The sequence below is a fragment of the Podarcis erhardii genome, assembly GCF_964252035.2.
Source record: "Podarcis erhardii genome assembly, chromosome: 7".
NCBI classification, from domain to species: domain Eukaryota; kingdom Metazoa; phylum Chordata; class Lepidosauria; order Squamata; family Lacertidae; genus Podarcis; species Podarcis erhardii.
This window is the reverse complement of record NC_138511.1, coordinates 14,738,290-14,756,115: the sequence shown is the minus strand read 5'-3', so window position 1 is coordinate 14,756,115 and position 17,826 is coordinate 14,738,290. Positions and strand designations below refer to the sequence as shown.

The following is a 17,826-nucleotide window of genomic DNA, read 5'->3' as shown; positions in this document are numbered from 1 at the left end:
GGGTTAGTGGAGTCTATAACCTGAAGTGTCTGTAAACCGAGGTACCACTGTACCACGGAAAACTTGACTCCCAGGGTGTATAAAATTTAAGGGGCTGTACCCAGCATTGGGCTATGCAGAGGAGATCCACTGAAACGAACGGTCCTAAGTCAGGCATGTCCATTCATTTCAATGGGTCTACTCCGAGTAGGACTTAGTTGGCTACAGCCCTATACAGCCCAAGGGAGTGTTTCAAAATCCAGATTTGGGTGGGTGAAAATACAGGTGAGAAAGCTGCTTCTTTTATGGCCATCAGCTGTAGCCGTATGAAGAAGACACAAAAGGCTTCCACCGTAATGGCTACAATCTGCCTCCATGATTAGAGAAAGTGATGCTTCTGAATACCAGTTGCTGGAAACTGCAGGAGGGAGGGTGGTCTTGTGTGTGGATTCTGCTGGGGGAGGGGGGACTCCCCCATTGAGGTATCTGGTTGGCCACTGTGAAACAGGATGCTTCACTAAATGGGCCACTGGCCTGATGTAGCAGGCTCATCTTATGGTTCTTATCACACCATAAGGCAAGGTTTTGCTTTAGGGATAGCTGTCCCACAGCTGCTTTTGGGGGACAAGTTAAGTTTTAAGCACCTTTTCCCCCCTTCACCTCCTAGAAAGAGAGACCTCATAGCTAGCTTTAAAAAAAATAAAATTGGTAGTGCTCTGCTGAGTTGTGTTTTTTTTAATGTATTTTTATTAAAGACTTTCTTGAACAGAGAGACCTCATAGCTAGCTTGAGAGATGTGCTTGTTAGGATATAGTTCCTTTCCACCTTAAAAGGGAACAGGCATGAGTGTTGTGTGTCCCATGCCTGTTTACTTCCAGCACAGTCTGTGGGAACTTCCGTTTGTATATTGCTTTTGCTTTACTGCTGTTTGCTTGGACACAAAGAGAAGCAGACATGTTTTTCCTGTGTTCCTGAACTATGCTGAATAAATTGCTGTAAAAAATGCTCAGACATGTCTCTGTCTGCCACTTCCGTTGTGAGGATTTATTCACTCTGCTGATAAGAGCGTGCCGAGTCTCTAACCGTATCTGAGGCTCGTGTCGCTGACTGATGCTGTACCAGGAACTGGAGATCGCCCGGCTGCCTGCCGGTGGCTGGAGCCAGCTGGGGGCCTGCCAAATGCCCCCATCTCCCCGGCAGTATCCCAACAGTGTTAAGCAGAAGAGGAGATTAAACCAGCAGATGAGCCTGCCATCTAGTGGACAGAGAGGAGAGCTCACCACTGTAAAGGTCTACTGAACGGGGACAAGGAGGAAGGAGAGGAAAATGTGAGAAGGTGAAGCAGCCAGTGTGAGCTGCTTTCTTTTCCCAACAACCGAGTTGTTATCGTCGAACTGGGACCTGAGAGACCAGGGTTCAAATCACCTCTCCGCCATGAAGCTCACTGGGTGACCTTGGGCCAGTCACCATCACTCAGCGACCTACCTCACAGGGTTGTCGTGAGGATGAAATGGGGAAGGGGAGACCTGTATACACCACTTGGAGCTCCTTGGAGGAAAAGGCAGTATATAAATATAAAGGTAAAGGGACCCCTGGCCATTAGGTCCAGTTGTGGCCGACTCTGGGGTTGCGGCGCTCATCTCGCTCTATTGGCCAAGGAAGCCGGCGTACAGCTTCCGGATCATGTGGCCAGCATGACTAAGCCGTTTCTGGCGAACCAGAGCAGTGCACGGAAACTCCGTTTACCGTATTTTTTGCTCTATAAGACACACCAGACCATAAGACACACCTAGTTTTTGGAGGAGGAAAACAAGAAAAAAAATATTCTGAATCTCAGAAGCCAGAACAGCAAGAGGGATCGCTGCGCAGTGAAAGCAGCAATCCCTCTTGCTGTTCTGGCTTCTGGGATAGCTGAGCAGCCTGCATTCGCTCAATAAGATGCACACACATTTCCCCTTACTTTTTAGGAAGGAAAAAGTGAGTCTTATAGAGCAAAAAATATGGTACCTTCCTGCCGGAGCAGTACCTATTTATCTACTTGCACTTTCACGTGCTTTCGAACTGCTAGGTTGGCAGGAGCAGGGACCGAGCAACGGGAGCTCACCCCGTCGCGGGTAGCAAATAGGGAAAAAAATATGTAGCCCTTTGCCACTGCAGCCAGAAAATAAACAACAATAATAATATTTATAAAATTGGACTTACCCATGAGCCAATGTTTGGAAATTCATTGGTGTGGATGTTGTTCCATGATTCGCACAAAGACTGCACAGCTGAAGGCAAGTTCTGGACAAGGGCTGGCCCTGCTCCACAGAAGACAAGCAAACAAGAGACACGCTTTCAGGGCACGAACTCAAACTCCACCCAGGAACTTCATGGAGTTGGAGAGGCTCCAAGCTCAGCTGCCCGTTCGCCCCCTCCCAAAACCAAGTGGAGATGCTGGAGACTGAATCCAGGACATTTTGAATGCATGTGCTCTACATATGGAGGAGCCGTAACATCATCTGGGAATGCAATCACAGCGGTGAAGCCACACCAGGGAAGGAGGGCAAAAAACAACTTACCTAAAGTGTTGGATTTGCATCGGCTGGAGCTGATAGCCAGGACGGCTGCGTAGCCCTGTAGCTTCTCCTCTGTGGGCTTGTTCTCAGAAGCGCCTTCCTCCGAGAGGCTCTGCAGTAAGTAAGACCTGCACCAGGGACAGGGAAGGAGAGGTTGCGAGTTCCTGATTCAGACCTTTGGGGGTCTCTGAGAAAAAATATCTCCCTCTCTCAAAATACTAGAACTCCAGGCCACCTGAAGAAGCTGAAAGCTGGACGATTCATTGCAGGCATTTTCAAAACTGTGGAACTCCCTCACACAGGAGGCAGTGATGACCTCCAACTTGGATAGCTTCAAGACAGGATCGGATAAATTCATGGAGGAGTTCGATCTTTTAACATTGTCTTTTATGTATTATGACTTCGCTGTTGACTATCGTCTAGTAATTATTTCCTGTAATTACTGAGTGCGAATTTCTGTTTCGCTATTATTTGCTGATATTCCAAGAGTTAATTTTATAGTGCAATATCTTATTCTAAACTGATCATTGAACATGACTTTATTTGATATAAGTTGCTTATTTTAAAGTCATATTTTTATTATGACTTATTTGCACTGGGTCAGAGTGGTATAGGAGATGTGCTTTTTGTTGCGAATTGTGCTTTTGTCTACGGCTTGAAAACTGCCTTGCTTGTATCAATATAGAAAGGCGGTAAACAAATTAAAAGTGAAATGAAAAATGAAATGAAATGAAGGCTAAGGATATGCTCCATCTCCGCTGTTGGAGGCAGTAACACTACTGAATAGCAGCTGCTGGGAATCACAGGTGTGAAGAGTGGGTTGCTGCATTCAGGACTTCCTTAAGGGCTTCCCTTAATGGGCATCTGGTTAGCTGTTGTGAGAACAGGCTGCTGGAGTAGATGGTTTGGTTTCTGTGTGTTGCCACTGTGCATTGCTTGGAGTCACAGGACTCTATTTACATTCCTGGGATTCCATACTGTTGGAAGTCTCATGGGAGATTGGAGACGGATATGACATTATTGGTTTCCTGTTCCTTTGTTTGTGTTCAGTTGCTCTCTGCTCTCACAGAGAGAGGGTGATTTCTTTTCTGTCTGCGTAGCCACAGAAAATAAAGCATAGCGATGTAGCCATAAATCTCATCACTTCCACGTGCTGCTTTGATTCTCTGCTGAATGGGGGATGTGCCTGGAGCCTTATCAGACGCTCAGGTCGTTACCGTATTTTTCGCCCTATAGGACGGACCGTCCCATAAGGCGCACCTAGTTTTTTGGGGGGGAAATAAAGGGGAAAAAATTATTTTCCCCCCAGGCGTGGGGCTGGGGCGGCCCGCCCGAGCTTCCCCCAACCCCAGCCCCCAAACAGGCAGCTCTCTGCAAGCTGTGGGAGCCCAGCGCTGGCTCCCGCTGCTTGCTGAGAGGTCCGCGAAGCCTGGACGCGCTGAGCTCAGCACGCGCAGGCTTCAGCATGCAAGCAACTCTCCGCAAGCAGCAGGAGCGCTCCTGCTGCTTGCGGAGAGGTCCGCGAAGCCTGGACACGCTGAGCTCAGCGCGCGCAGGCTTCAGCATGCAGGCAACTCTCCGCAAGCAGCGGTACGCGAAGCCTGGAGAGCGAGAGGGGTCGGTGTGCTTCACCGAAAGCCTGCATTCGCCCCATAGGACGCACACACATTTCCCCTTCATTTTTGGAGGGGAAAAAGTGCGTCTTATAGGGCGAAAAATACGGTAATTATCGTCGGAACTCAGGAGTCGCTCGGTCGAACACAGATTTCGACAGATGGGCCCTTGGGCCAATTAGGCAGGGCTCTTCTTATGTTCTAAGGCAGGGTTTCCCAAACTTGGATCTCTAGCTGTTTTTGAACTACAACTCCCATCATCCCTAGCTAGCAGGACCAGTGATCAGGGATGATAGGAAATGTAGTCCAAAACCAGCTGGAGACCCAAGTTGGAGAAACCCTGTTCTAAGACAACCCTTCCAGGAATACGATGTAGCCCACTTACCTGGTGAAGGTGGCATAGGTGTCAATCAGCTGCAAGGTAGCCGGGAGCAAGTTCTTTGTGATCTCAGACGACTTGTGGGGGTCGGTCTCAGCGGCCAGCTTGGAGAAGTGCTCGTCAAGGGAGACCTGGACCTTGGAAATGGCGGCATCCAGGGTATAAATCGACTGCAAGCTGGGGATCTCGTGTAGCCTAAGGATGGTGGTGCAGTCGATCCCACAGAACGAGGAGATCTTTGGAAAGAATGGCAGAGGTTATTTTTACTGAGAACTTTTGGATCCCAAACCTTCCCTCCTAGCAGGCTTGGGGTGGCTTGCATGGAGCCAACCTGTTTTATTCTCAAAACAGAACCCTGCAATAGCATATTAGGTTAAGAGAGACTTGTCTGAAATCACCCAAATGAGTTTCACAGGCAAGATAGGATCGGGAATCTGGGTCCTCCACCTCTAACTTGGCCTTTGCTAACCAGGTGCCAACAGCTGTGCTGGGCAAGTCTGATTCGAAAAGCTGTCTGAAACATCTGGATATTGCCAGGTTGTTCTAATATTATTGTTACCCTCCATGGAAGATTCAGGACAGACAAAAGGACTTGTTAACCCAGTGCGTAGTTAAACAAGAGAACTCCCTCCCATAGGAGGCAGAGGTGGCTGCCAAATTGGATGGCTTTAAAAAAAGAGGATTGGACCAATTAATGAGAGAGGCTCCTAGTATGGTGGCAATGTTCTGCCTCCACAGCTGGATGCTGCTGGAAAACCACAGAGGGCAAAAGTGCTCTTGTGCTTGGGTCCTGTTTGCAAGTTTGCTACAGGTACCTGGTTGGCCACTATGAGAAAAGGAAGCTGTGACACATGGGCCATTGCATTGATCCAGCAAGTTCAATATGTTCTTGTACATCCAAGTCCTCTCACTGTCCTCTGCACTGCATCAGAGCAGGTAACATAAACCCAGCTGCTGCCACTAGTTCTATGCACCTCAACACACACCTGTCTGGCAAAGTACTCCTCTGCTATTTCCACGTCGTACTTCACACAGCTGCACTTGACCGAGGTCAGCTCAACGAGAGAAGTGGCGTGTTCAGATTTCATGCCCTGCTTAACAAGGTGATCCTAAGCGAAAGGAGGAGAAAACAAAAAGAGACAAAACACCGTGGGAAAGAGAACTGCAACAGGCCTGCAACATCTCTTATGCTGAAGGCAATTTCATGAAAAGTGCATGCCATAGTGAATTAAACGGGTAGCTTCCGGGGTCTCAGCAGCGCATGAGAACAGAGAGTGGCTGTGTTTGATGAGAACGCTTAAGCATTATTGTGTTATTATTGTTCCATCACTGGAAACAGTCTCCCACATGTAAGGTTGGCTGGTGCCAACACTGTCAACTTTTCAGCACCAGAGAAATATATTTTTTGCCGTTCCATGTATGGGGGCAGTGGCTATTTTAGGTGTTCATCCTGTTGCTGGGGGAGGGAGGATATTCCTGTTTTGTAACTGAACAGCTGTTGTTTAACAGCAGCTTGAGGAAGCAACCAAAATCCAACAAGCTGTGGCTAATCTTAACTATAGTTTGCTAAAACAACAACAATTTATTTGTACCCCACTCATCTGAATGGGTTGCCCCAGCCACTCTGAGAGGATATAGGCTGGGAGCCTATTTCTAACCATGGTTTATTTAGCTGCCTTGTTTCAGCAAACCAGAATTATAGTTAATGACAGTTTTGACTTTGGAGATACAGTGGTGCCTCGCAAGTCAAAATTAATCCGTTCTGTGAGGCTCTTCGTATAGCAGTTTTTTTGTCTTGCGAAGCAAGCCCATTGACAGTTTAGCGGATTAGCGGTTTAGCGGCTTTTAGCGGATCAGCTGATAAGCGGCTTATCATCGGATCAGCTGATAAGCGGCTTAGGGCTTAGGAAAGGGGGGGGAAACCCCGCAGGAACTCGCAAGACATTTTCATCTTGCGAAGCAATCCCATAGGGAAATTCGTTTTGCGAAGCGCCTCCAAAACGGAAAACCCTATCGTCTAGCGGGTTTTCCATCTTGCGAGGCGTTCGTCTAGCGGGGCACCACTGTAACAGCTACGCTGTATGTAATCCTAAAGTAGGACTTCTTACAGCTCACTTGCAGGAGGGAAGTACAAGTCTGCCTTGGTGTAACAGTAAACCATGGTTTAGCTGTATTTATTTATATGTGTCAATTCCAACAAACCAAAAAAGTCTCAAAGACTCACAATGAAAGGAAAATGCAATACGTGGAGAACCCAAGCATTAAAACAATGCTACACAGTGGATCACTGGATGTGGACAAGCAGGGGAAATGGGGACGATTCCATCTAGACAACCTACAAAACCTGAAGTTCTCAGACGAAGCGGAGCAGCTACCTTGATCCAGCTGACATAGGTGGGGATACGCAGACGGGAAGACCAGCGCAGGGTGTGCAGGATGTCACACTCGCTCATCTCAGGGCTGTTCATCGCCAGCTGGTTCATGTAGTTCTTGGAGGGTGGCAAGATCCCCAGGATCCGCCAGAGGATCAAGAAGTAGTATTGAAGCGCACAGGCCTCCTGAGCAAAAGAGGAAGCAAGACAGAATTAGCTAGCTGCAGTTCTCTTACAGTTGTCCAACCCTCAGGGACTAAAACTGAAAGGGAAACCTAATTGATATAGCAAGCCCTGCAGAGGGATATAGGAAGCATCCTTCTATTGAGTCGGCCCATCGGTCCAGCCAAGCACATCCTTGCCTACACTGACTGCAGCGGTTCTACAAAGTTTCACAGGCAGAGGTCTCTCCCAACCCTGCCTTCCAGAAATGCCAGGGATTGAAACTTTCTGCAAGCAGAACACATGTGCAGCCATAGTACATGACCCTTCCCTCTCATACAAATTTCATGCCTTGGGCAAATGAGGGAACCCAGAACCTTCATCATCATGCCAGTTCAATGACCAGAGTCTCAAACACACCTCTATCATCTGCTTGAGACCATCTTTACTTATTCCACTGCCGCACTAGGTCCCACAGCTGAGCCACATTGCTGCCGCCTGCCCCACCTGTAAGCTGCACAGTGCAAAAGATGAACCACCACTGCCAAGAGACTCAGAGGACAGATCGGCAGCTGAGCTCCCTGCCAGATTCATCCAGCGAAACAAATTCAAGTTTATCTGGAGACGGCAGCAGAAGAACAGCCACATCGAAGTTTGGCTCAGGAGCCAAAGGCGCCCTTACCAGTGCGGTGACATTTTTGTTCTCCTTTCTCCGGAGGGTGTCGAACTGGGAGCCAGCAGCCAGCAGTGAGGTGAGGGCCGAGTACAGGTCATCGTATTTTGTGGCCTTCGCAAACAAGACCTCGCACACCTGAAAGAGAAGCAGAGGAGTCCAAACTCTTTCACTGTGGCTTTGCTCCACTCGCCACTCTGGTTCAGAGGATCTGCTAAAAGTACAATTTCGCCCCCACAGGAAAAATGCCTTCCTTTAGGCCAGCAGTTCCCAAAGGAGGAAACGGGGAGAGCTGAGAGGCAAGGGGGAGGCAGTGAGGCACAGGAGGTGTAAAAAGACTTTGAAAAGTTGGTATTGATGGATCAAGTTATTTGTTGAATTAATTAAACTGGATTTTGAATAAATGTGCAATTAACTGTTAATTAACTGTAAATGTTTTGAATTTTATTGTGTTACTATCTTCCTTAGCGGATTGTGCAAACCACTGTTCTGAATAATGCTTTTTTATAGGAAAGAGGGCACTGGGGCACATGGGTTAAGACCACACCATCAAAAGAGAAAAAGCAGTTATTCCAAGTTTGGGGAACACAGCTTTAGGTCTCGTACATTGTACAGTGGTACCTCGGGTTAAGTACTTAATTCATTCTGGAGGTCTGAACTTAACGTGAAACTGTACTTAACCTGAAGCACCACTTAAGCTAATGGGGCCTCCTGCTGCTGCTGCGCCACCAGAGCACGATTTCTGTTCTCATCCCGAAGCAAAGTTCTTAACCTGAAGAACTATTTCTGGGTTAGCGGAGTCTGTGACCTGAAGCGTATGCAACCCGAGGCACCACTGTACGTGCAATGATCAACTGGGGTCCGCAGATGGTCCCAAGCCGGCTGCCAAACACTGCTGGACATCACCAAGGAAGCCTTGCCCATTGTAGCAAAATTCAAGTCCTACAGGGGTGGGAGATGCTTATAGGTACCGTGTTATCAAGGCGGTTCAGATCATCTTCTGGTGCTTCTGGTGAGAGAATGCAGTAGAATCTGGGTTGGGGGGCTGCATCTGGGAGAAACAGAACAATTCAAAGGACCGGGTTATTTTAAGTTGCCTCCAAGGGAACACAGAAACACAGATGTAAGTGATCTTTGAAACCAGGACAGCTAGGCTTTCAAATGCCTCAGTAGGAGATGGGAAGCAGGGCTCACTGTCAGCTTTGCCAAAGCTCAGCTCCACCAGGCACCTCCTGAACTGTGCTAGCTGATCTTTATCAAAACAACTGCTTAAAAAATGGCGGCCCAAGTTCCTTTCTTCCCTGCCCCCTTTCCCCATGTGGGTTGTTTTTTTAAGATTGTAAACTGATTGTATTTAAAGCCACTCTTGTGGAGGCTTTTCAGCTGAAGAGAAGATACACTCATCAGCTGCACCACCACGGTGAATTAAAACAAAAACAACAACAAAAAGATTTGCTGCATTTGGAAAAGTCCTAAAATAAGCTTGGAACTGTTTGAATGCCACTAACCATCGAGGGAAACCATACCTCCACCAGCTTACTCAGGAGACCCACCTGATGAGCAGTGCTTGGCCCAGTTCTCTTCCACTTCCTTGAACCCGTGGTAGAGGGGAGAAGAGGTTCGCCGACTGCCATCCTGGGACCCGCCAGCCCAAACAATTGGTGGGGTGAGCAGGTTGTATTGCACCTAAAAAGGCAAGCAGAGGGAGGACAGATGTGAGGGGAGCAAAGGACGACGTCAGGTTGGTTGGCTGCTCATCACAGAAACACAGAACTATAGAGCTGGAAGGGACCCCCAACGGTCATCTAGCCCAACCCATGTGCCGCAATACAGGAATCAAAATTAAAGAATCCCTGGCCTGAGGAATGAAGCAACCAGCAGCGGAGCAACACCAATCCACAGTGCTCACCTGTTCAAACAGGTACACCGGAACCTTTGAATATTGGTGAAGCAGGTAGTCGAAGACCAAGAGGAGGCGGGCCAGGAGGAGAGGGACGCAGCTCAGCTGCGAATCCAGGTTGGCCATCAGCTCCAGGATGGTCTGAATGCAGAGAGTTAAGACCGACCGGCGGCCTTTCTCGGAGAAGCTGTGGAAGATCAGCAGGAGCAGCTGTAGGTGCTCGACGTTCAGGTCCTCAGTGTCGCCAGGGAGCGTCCCCTGCATGGCATTCTGCTTCAGGGTGCCCACAAACCTGCCAAGGGGGGAAGGGAAGAATCAGGGAACGGGTCACAGCAAAGCAAGGAGCTCAACAGCACCAGGTACAACTCTGGCAAAGGACAAAAGCTATACAAGCAAGGTGCTGACTTGTGTGATAGGAATGTTATGGTTTTAGATATATGGCAACGTTTATAACCACACGTACATAGATCAACACAGGAAAGCCAACCTGGAACCATTTTGATTCCTAAACTGACCAAATGTTTTCTCTGCAAGGTCAAACTGGAAAAGTCTCCCCATTGTCTCTTTCCTCACAAATCCTGTCTTAAGGACACATTTAAGATATGAATAAGGTGTGAGCCTGTGACCTGGCCCAGGAAATAAGTATTTTACCACTACAAAAGAATGGCTAGGCTCCCCAGGAAATCCAATCAAGTAACCTGCCAGACAGGAGATAAACAAGGACAAGAGAAAAACAACATTTAAATTTCTGTGATGTAGGTGGGATGTATCTGAGGGGTGGTCTTAGGTAACACCCCTTCTGTGATGTATGCATAATGTTTCTGGGGGTGGTCTTGATCTAGAGAATGGGAATTTCAAAAGTCTTTATAAGCCCTTGCACAGCAATTTTGGGGGTCCTCTTCCTCTCCTGCGTGTGAGGGGAGCACCCTATTGCAACAGATTAATAAAGATCAAGCTTACTAGCTGCTTTGCTTCTCAATATTCTCTGGTTGGCCTCTGTTATTTTCTCCTACCAATAGGGAACCTATGTAAGGACTCTATATGGGCTCTTGGATACCCCATAAGGGAAAAGGGCATATTTTTATTTACAACACTTGGGAAGATTCCATCGTTTTGGGGCTGCCCACCCCTACACTGCCACCCCTGAACGTCTGAGGACGGTGGAACTACCAAGCAGGGGCTTTAAGGTCTACTAACGCGTTTTAAGAAGTAGGACTCCAATCTTAACATATATAAGGGACGTGGTGGCATGGGAGGAAGTTGAGGATTATCCCGGTGAAGATACTAGTTGATGTGACCCGTTGTATCCTTGATTACAGCTCTCCTTTACCCCCTTGCTCACCTCTCCCAAACCTTCAGGCATTCGGGCACATCAGGGTCTCCTTGGGTGCTCGCTTTGTGCTGCCAGATGAGGAGGAGCCGAGAGAGGACAGACAAGCTCTGGGGGTGGATGTAAAGGGGCCAGGGGCCTTCGGAGAAAGGGGCCACGCCCAGCTGCTGCAGGAGAGTGCTCTGGCAAGAGGGGAAAAATAAGTGCCTGCATGAAGTCCTTCAATAAAATCTAAACAACTGCTGCTAAAGGGAACTCCCTTATAAGCATGGAGATGCAATTTGGGGGATGTATGAGGCTCCCTTATATTGAGCCAGACAATCTAGCTCAGTGTTGACTATAGTGATCAACAGTGGCTCTCCAGGGTTGTTGTTTTTATTTACGTCATAAAATTTATACACTTCTCAATTATTAAAAACAACCACCACCCTCAAAGCAGTTTACCAAAAAGGTAACACAATCAAGCTATCAGTAAGAAAAACTAACAACAATTTAACACTATAGAAAGTCAAAATGGCAATTAACCTAAAAACAGATTTAAAAACTCACATCAACTTTCTAAACAACTGGATAGGCTTGTCTAAACAAGAATGCTTCTAGCAGAGGCCAAATAGAGTATGGTGAAGGCAGCTGCCTAGTATCAAGAAGCAGGGAGTTCCAAAACGTAGGTGCTGCCACGCTAAAAGACCCAGTTCTTACAAATACGGAGTGAGTGTTATATGGCATCTGTAAGATGCTGTGAATTGAACCTGTAACCTTCTGCATGCAAAGCAGATGTACTACCACTGAGCTCCTATCATTGTCCTTGATCACTGGACCATGCTAGCTGGGGTCCAATGGTTCCTGGAAGGCCACAGATGGCTCCACAACTCTGTTCTAGATTCAACTTGGCCATCAAATTTTCAGACGTTAACACTACCCCACCATTTCCCCATGCGAATTTCTAAACTGATGGCCCTGCCTTTCCTAAGAGGTGGGGGCCCTCTAGATCCTTCTTATTACTAGCCCCACAAGCAATGCAAGACTCACTTGCAAAGTGGGGGACTGGAGGTCCGAGGTCACCAAGGAGTGGTTGAAGTGGTACAGTGCAGCAGCAAATTCCTCCTCCTCTGTGGTACCTATGACAAAGGTCAGAGTCAGCTGGTCATCCCAGGATCCCACCACTTCACACAAAGGAAACAGAAACCCAACATAGCTAAACGGAACCTCTTGGTTGAGGTGGTGTCAGAAGGCTGCACTTTGCTTACAATTACACTCGTCCATCTTTGATCTTCAGCCAGAACTTTCAAGTGACCAAAGACGCCACCAAAGATGGCCACCCCCTCTGTGTCCCTCTTTCTCCAGCAGTAGAGGAGACGCTGGGCTGCCATTTCTAGTCTCCTGTTTGTGTACAATTCTGCCCTTACAACAATCAAATCACATCTGCCAGATTCAGAGACAGTTAGGGACATGCCCTATGAAAATATGAAGCTGCCTGGACCATGTCAAAGCTAGTGATCTATCGAGTTCAAGAGTGGGGAAACCTTTTATTCAACCAAAGGGCCACATTCCTCTCTGGGTAACTTTCTGGGGGGCCACATGTCAGTGGTGGGTAGGGCCAGAGGCAAAAATGGGTGGGGCAACGAAGGTAAATTTTTCTTTGCCAGAGATGGCTAGTTTTTACACACGCCCTTCTCTACCTTCCATCCAGGCAAGCCAGAAACATCATCAGAGCTCAAGTAGACATTCCAGCCAGGAAAAAACCATTCAAGGAGGATGCAAAGCAGGATTGTGAAGGCCTAAGGTTGCCCATCCCTGATCCAGCTAAAGTTCCCCTCCAAGGTCTCAAGCAAAGACACTAAGCTAGAATGGCGGGGGGTAGAGAGAGAAAGGACTTGCTCCCCAACCTTTGATCCCGTCCTTGTCCACTTCCTTGATGATGCAGGCCAGCGTGGCCATGTGCTGCTCTGTCAGCGAGACGCTCAGGTAGTTGCGTATGAAATTATTCCTGGAGTCCAGCATAGAGGAAGTCACAAAGTTCAGGATATTGGAGGCCAGGTTTAAGAACTAGAAGCCAAAGGAAAAGAGGAGACAGGAGAGAACGATGCATGAGCCAAACAGAAACTGGAACGGAACCAGGAGGATAATACTGTATTGGCCCGAAAATAAGCCACACCTTTAAAATTGGAGGGGGGGGGGCGAGAATAAAAGAAGCTCTCCATTCCTCACGGCTCCTGGCTGCATACTGGGCCATGTATTTAAATGGTCGCGAATATAAGCCACACTTTAACTTTTCACACAGTCAGAATTGGGGGGGAAAGTGAGGCTTATATTCAGGCCAATATGATAATCAGCTGTGCTTTCTCACAGATCCCAGTCACATCCCAAAAATTCACTTTTTGTGTTCAAAAATAGATGGCCCAAGATTTTTTGCTTCCCAAAGCCAACAGGTATTGAATATGGTCGTCAGTACGGTCCCCCCAACCCCATACACACCTCCCTGCCCCATGTACTCCTTATTGAAAGTCATTGTGTAAAGGGCAGCTTTTATACTGCAAATTGCACTAACTGGTGTGAGTGTTTGTGTGTACTTGTCTCAAAACAAAGAAACAGAACAATCTTTGGGTCCTCCATGAATTTGTCGAAGGTGGTGGCCATCACTGCCTCTTGTGGGGATGAGTCTCATGGTGCAACTATGCACCACTGATTTCACTGGGTCTACTCTGAGCAAAACCAGCTGGACAAAGTTCCCACCACACACCAGTTCTGGATCTTTGCGACTGGCCAAGATGTTCCCGTTTTCTCCGGCGGCCTGCTTGTTGGGGCTCTTCACTCGAGGGGAGCTCTCCAGGGGCGGGGGTGGGGGCGGCGGAGGAGGGGCCACTTTCTCTTTGCTGGGAGAAATGGTCTCCTCGAACCACTGCCCGAGGATGGGCTCACTGTCGTCATCTAGGGAAAAAACCCAAAGTAAACACAGAGATTGTTTAAGAGACGAGAGTGTAACATACAATTAAGGGTCCTCTACTGATTCTACTGCTGCCACCATGAAATACAAATCCCCAGGCCTCCCCTGTTTTGTACGCACCCTGACTGCTGTCTTCGGTGCTGCTGAAATCGTCCTCGTAGTAAGTGTTGGAGTCTGTGGAAGCGCTCACGTCGCTGCTCATGGAGCCCTTTCGTTGTCGCTGAAGAACACAAGCCTGAAAATTTGGGTCAGCGGGGTGGGGTGGGAGGGAGAAGAAAGAGCAGACCAGGTCAGCTGCTCTCTGCAAAGCTTAGCTCTTGAAAGTTTAGACTTCAAAGATAGAGGAGGAGGAGGAGTTTGGATTTGTTATCCCGCTTTATCACTACCCTAAGGAGTCGCAAAGCGGCTAACAATCTCCTTTCCCTCCCTCCCAAACAACAAACACACTGTGAGGTGTGAGGCTGAGAGACTTCGGAGAAGTGTGACTAGCCCAAGGTCACCCAGCAGCTGCATGTGAAGGAGCGGGGAATCGAACCCGGTTCACCAGATTACGAGTCCACTGCTCTTAACCACTACACCACACTGTAAAAGATGACTTTTACAAATGATGTAAAAAAATTGAGCGAGTTTCTAGACCTCCAGGTTGAAGGAAGCCCAAGGGGCCCGTAAATACCTTTCTGTACGAGGTCGACAGCAAAGTCAGGAGCAAGTTGGTGAGGGGCACGGAGTCGATCAACCGCTGGATTCGCTGGATCGATGTGCTCTGGGCCATGATGTTCAGCACAGCTGGGGGGCCATCGGTCTCCCAGCCCTGGAGGACGGAGGGTCAAAGCTGTGTTATTTTGTCATGTTCAGAAAGCAGAACCCATCAGAACCCTGATCCGAGTTGTCTCTCTCTCACCTTGTGAAGAGCTTCAACTTGCAGGTCTTGGAAGAGGGAAGTAAGCAGCTTAATGGCATGGTTGGCAAGGACAACAGACAAGACGCCAAAACCCTGGTGCCTATGGAGAAGAGAAAAAGGAAGCATTTGAAGAACCCAAGAGCTTTTCCATCTAAGATACAGGAAGATGAGGGGAGAGTCCCTGATGTTACTCTCTTGACTGATACCAAACTTACCCTTTCCCAGGCCCCAGTTTGGGGGATCCCACTCCCTCTTTGGAACGAGCAATGATGTCCCGGACCCGGAGGGCCGCCAGGGGGTCTTTCTCCTTCCCCTTATCAGCCAGGGCTGTGGGGCTGAGGTTCAAGATGAGAAACAGGCTGTTCAGCAGACACCAGGCGCCAAGCAGCTGGAAGTTCTGGTAGTGCTGCCATCCCAGGAAAGAGGGGGGAAAGAGTGAGAACACATACAAACCCATGTTTAACTCCACAACCACTTTGATCTGCAAAACGAGCACTGCTACAGATGCCACACAATATTCATTCCACATTTGTAAGAAATCAATATTTTACTGTAGCAGCACCTACACTTCGGAACTCCCTGCCTGTTGACACCAGGCGTGTGCTTTCAATGCACTGCTTCCGGCATCTACAAAAAACCATTTTTGTTTAGGCAAAGCCTACCCAGACTTGCAGAATGTTGTTTTATTCTGGTTTTCAGCTTATCATTCATTTTAATTATTTTTTACAGTTTCAAGTAATAGTTTTAAACTACTTTTCAAATGATATTTTGTTTCATTCTTTTCTTTCAGTGGGTGGGGTGGGATGTTTTAATCCTGATTTTTAAAAATCTGGGTGTGTTTTAAGATCCCCCCCCCCGTTGTGTTTTTCACTGGTTTTGATGTAGGTGTTACTTATTGTAAGTTGCTTTATTTTTTCAAAAAGCAGCTAATAAGTTTAATAAACAACAACAAACTACTACTACTTTTGGTAAACTGCTTTGAGGCCTTATTACAATCAAGTGCCTACAAATCAACCTTGCAAATAACATTTCATTCCAGCCCATCCATATGGGGCAAAGTTGCCAAGACAAAGGAGTTCTGCTTGAAGGTTATCGCCCTTACCTCCCCACCTGCACGGCGTGAGTTGCTGATGGCCTGCCCAATCATATCATAGATTTCAAGCTGCAGACACAGACGGAAACAAGAGATTTCAGGACTTAATGAAAAGCTGCCATTTATACATGCATGCATACAAAAAACGAACAACCAAAAAACCCTTTGGGTTGCAAATTCAGCACCGTATCTTCCCTTGTGGACACACACAAAGAAGTTTTCCCCTAAGCATCCAGCCACCCCACTTACACATTTCTGCACAATGGTGGCTGCATCATTTTCGTAGTCTTCTTCTTTTGAACTTGTGGACCCAGTTCGGACCTGCTGGGTGCTGCCTACATGCAGGATGGCCATGCAGGTCGCAACACTCACGCCTGAGTAGAGAGAGAGAGGATCTTGGTGTCAGGCAGAGCCTCGCCTAACGCTGTAAGCTACATCCCATAGTAAGTCTGGGAAGGGGGCAAGAAGAAGTGTCCCCAATCGCAAATTGAAGAAACCTCTTTTTAACTGTCAGTGCTTCTCTACAGAATTCCTACTGAGAGACAAGTTTCCAAAGCACAAACCAGATAGGCACCATAACTGGGCTGTATTCAACTAAACTAGACTCGGCACAAACCAGCCTTCAGCAGCCCGCTGCCCTCCAGAGGCTTTGAACTACAACTCCCATCAGCCCCTGCTGCAACTTGTGGTCCAAAACACCTGGAGGGTATGAGGCTGGCATAGATGCAGTGGAATTAAGTTAGTCACATCCACTAATTTAAACAGATTGTTATACTTACACTATGAAACTAATCAACCCAAGTTAATCATGTTTAGTAAACTCAATGGGTCTACTCTGACTAGAACTAACTAGGTACAACCCATTGTTACTATTCGGTTGATGCAACGCCATTTGACGTGCACATCACATGACAAAGCAGAAGAGGGTAGGCCCATGCCCAGAGAAGCTTGCAATCTAAAATTCAACAAAGGGGAAACTTAATCGGAACAGGAGGGGCATAAGGAGAGCCGAGAAGAGGAAGAGGTCCATCCTTTCACTCTGAGATCAGAATGACAATATGTGCCAAGTTCAGTTTCATTATGTTACTGTCAGGCAAGTGCTCACCTGCATAGAGGCAGCTAAGAGCCAGAACAGTGACGTCCTGCAGCCTTGTGGGAGTAAGAGGCTCCAGAACAGGGAGGGAGAGAGTATCCAAGGCCATGGTCACGTCAATCACCAGCGAATGGAACCTGCAGAAAGAAGGTTGACAGCATTGGAAGGGGAGCTTGGGACTCACCAAGGCAGGGAAATCAGTGGCCCCCTGGTGCTGAAACCCAGCACTGAATAGATGTAAGCCAGGGCCATCTGGCAACGTCCAACCCGGACTGGGTGATAGATTGGAAGGTGGGGGGGGGGGAGAAGAGAACATAAAAAGGGGAGCTCTCTTTACCCGTTACGGACTGCAGTGGCATCAGCTACAGTGGCTGGCATGATGAAAAAGGAATTAGCGGACACAGCGTCCTGGAAGCGGTTTATGTAGCGCAGGAAGTAAGGGAGGTTCAGGCAGACCCGCAGGAGCTTCTCAGAGCCACCTGTTAAGAAGAAAGGCAAGCAGTGTGACAAAAAAAGAGAGAGCCCTGCTGGATCAGACCAATTCCTTTTCATAGAAATGTAGAGTTGAAAGGGACCACGAGGCTCATCTAGTTCCACCTCCTACAATACAGGAATCTTATACCCAAAGCGGGGCTCAAACCCAGGATCCTGTGATTAAGAGTCTCATGCTCTATCAACTGAGCCATCCCGCCATCCATCTCGTCCTGCCTCCTGTTTCTTCCCACAGTGGCCAATCAGATGGCTCCAGGAGGAATACTAGTAGGGTGTGAAGGCAATAACCCTTTCCCTGCCCACCCTCCAGCAACTGGTGTTTGACAATAGTCAGCCT

At 47.9% G+C, this 17,826-nt stretch overlaps 1 protein-coding gene across 1 annotated transcript in view; it reads right to left on the bottom strand.

Annotated features, from left to right (window-relative positions):
- The window catches only part of UBR4 (ubiquitin protein ligase E3 component n-recognin 4), a 144,811-nt gene that overhangs the window by 114,409 nt on the left and 12,576 nt on the right, over positions 1-17,826 (bottom strand). Inside the window, exons 7-27 of the mRNA XM_081871457.1 lie at positions 17,335-17,476; positions 17,010-17,134; positions 16,154-16,278; positions 15,914-15,973; positions 15,027-15,217; positions 14,812-14,911; positions 14,584-14,721; positions 14,031-14,145; positions 13,707-13,894; positions 12,853-13,012; positions 11,996-12,084; positions 10,979-11,148; positions 9,646-9,928; positions 9,290-9,422; positions 8,708-8,787; positions 7,746-7,874; positions 6,905-7,087; positions 5,516-5,638; positions 4,536-4,765; positions 2,541-2,665; positions 2,182-2,279 (exon numbers count right to left, since the gene is read on the bottom strand). Coding sequence (XP_081727583.1) covers positions 2,182-2,279; positions 2,541-2,665; positions 4,536-4,765; positions 5,516-5,638; positions 6,905-7,087; positions 7,746-7,874; positions 8,708-8,787; positions 9,290-9,422; positions 9,646-9,928; positions 10,979-11,148; positions 11,996-12,084; positions 12,853-13,012; positions 13,707-13,894; positions 14,031-14,145; positions 14,584-14,721; positions 14,812-14,911; positions 15,027-15,217; positions 15,914-15,973; positions 16,154-16,278; positions 17,010-17,134; positions 17,335-17,476 — 2,987 coding nt within the window. The remainder of the gene's footprint in view (positions 1-2,181; positions 2,280-2,540; positions 2,666-4,535; positions 4,766-5,515; positions 5,639-6,904; positions 7,088-7,745; positions 7,875-8,707; positions 8,788-9,289; positions 9,423-9,645; positions 9,929-10,978; positions 11,149-11,995; positions 12,085-12,852; positions 13,013-13,706; positions 13,895-14,030; positions 14,146-14,583; positions 14,722-14,811; positions 14,912-15,026; positions 15,218-15,913; positions 15,974-16,153; positions 16,279-17,009; positions 17,135-17,334; positions 17,477-17,826) is intronic.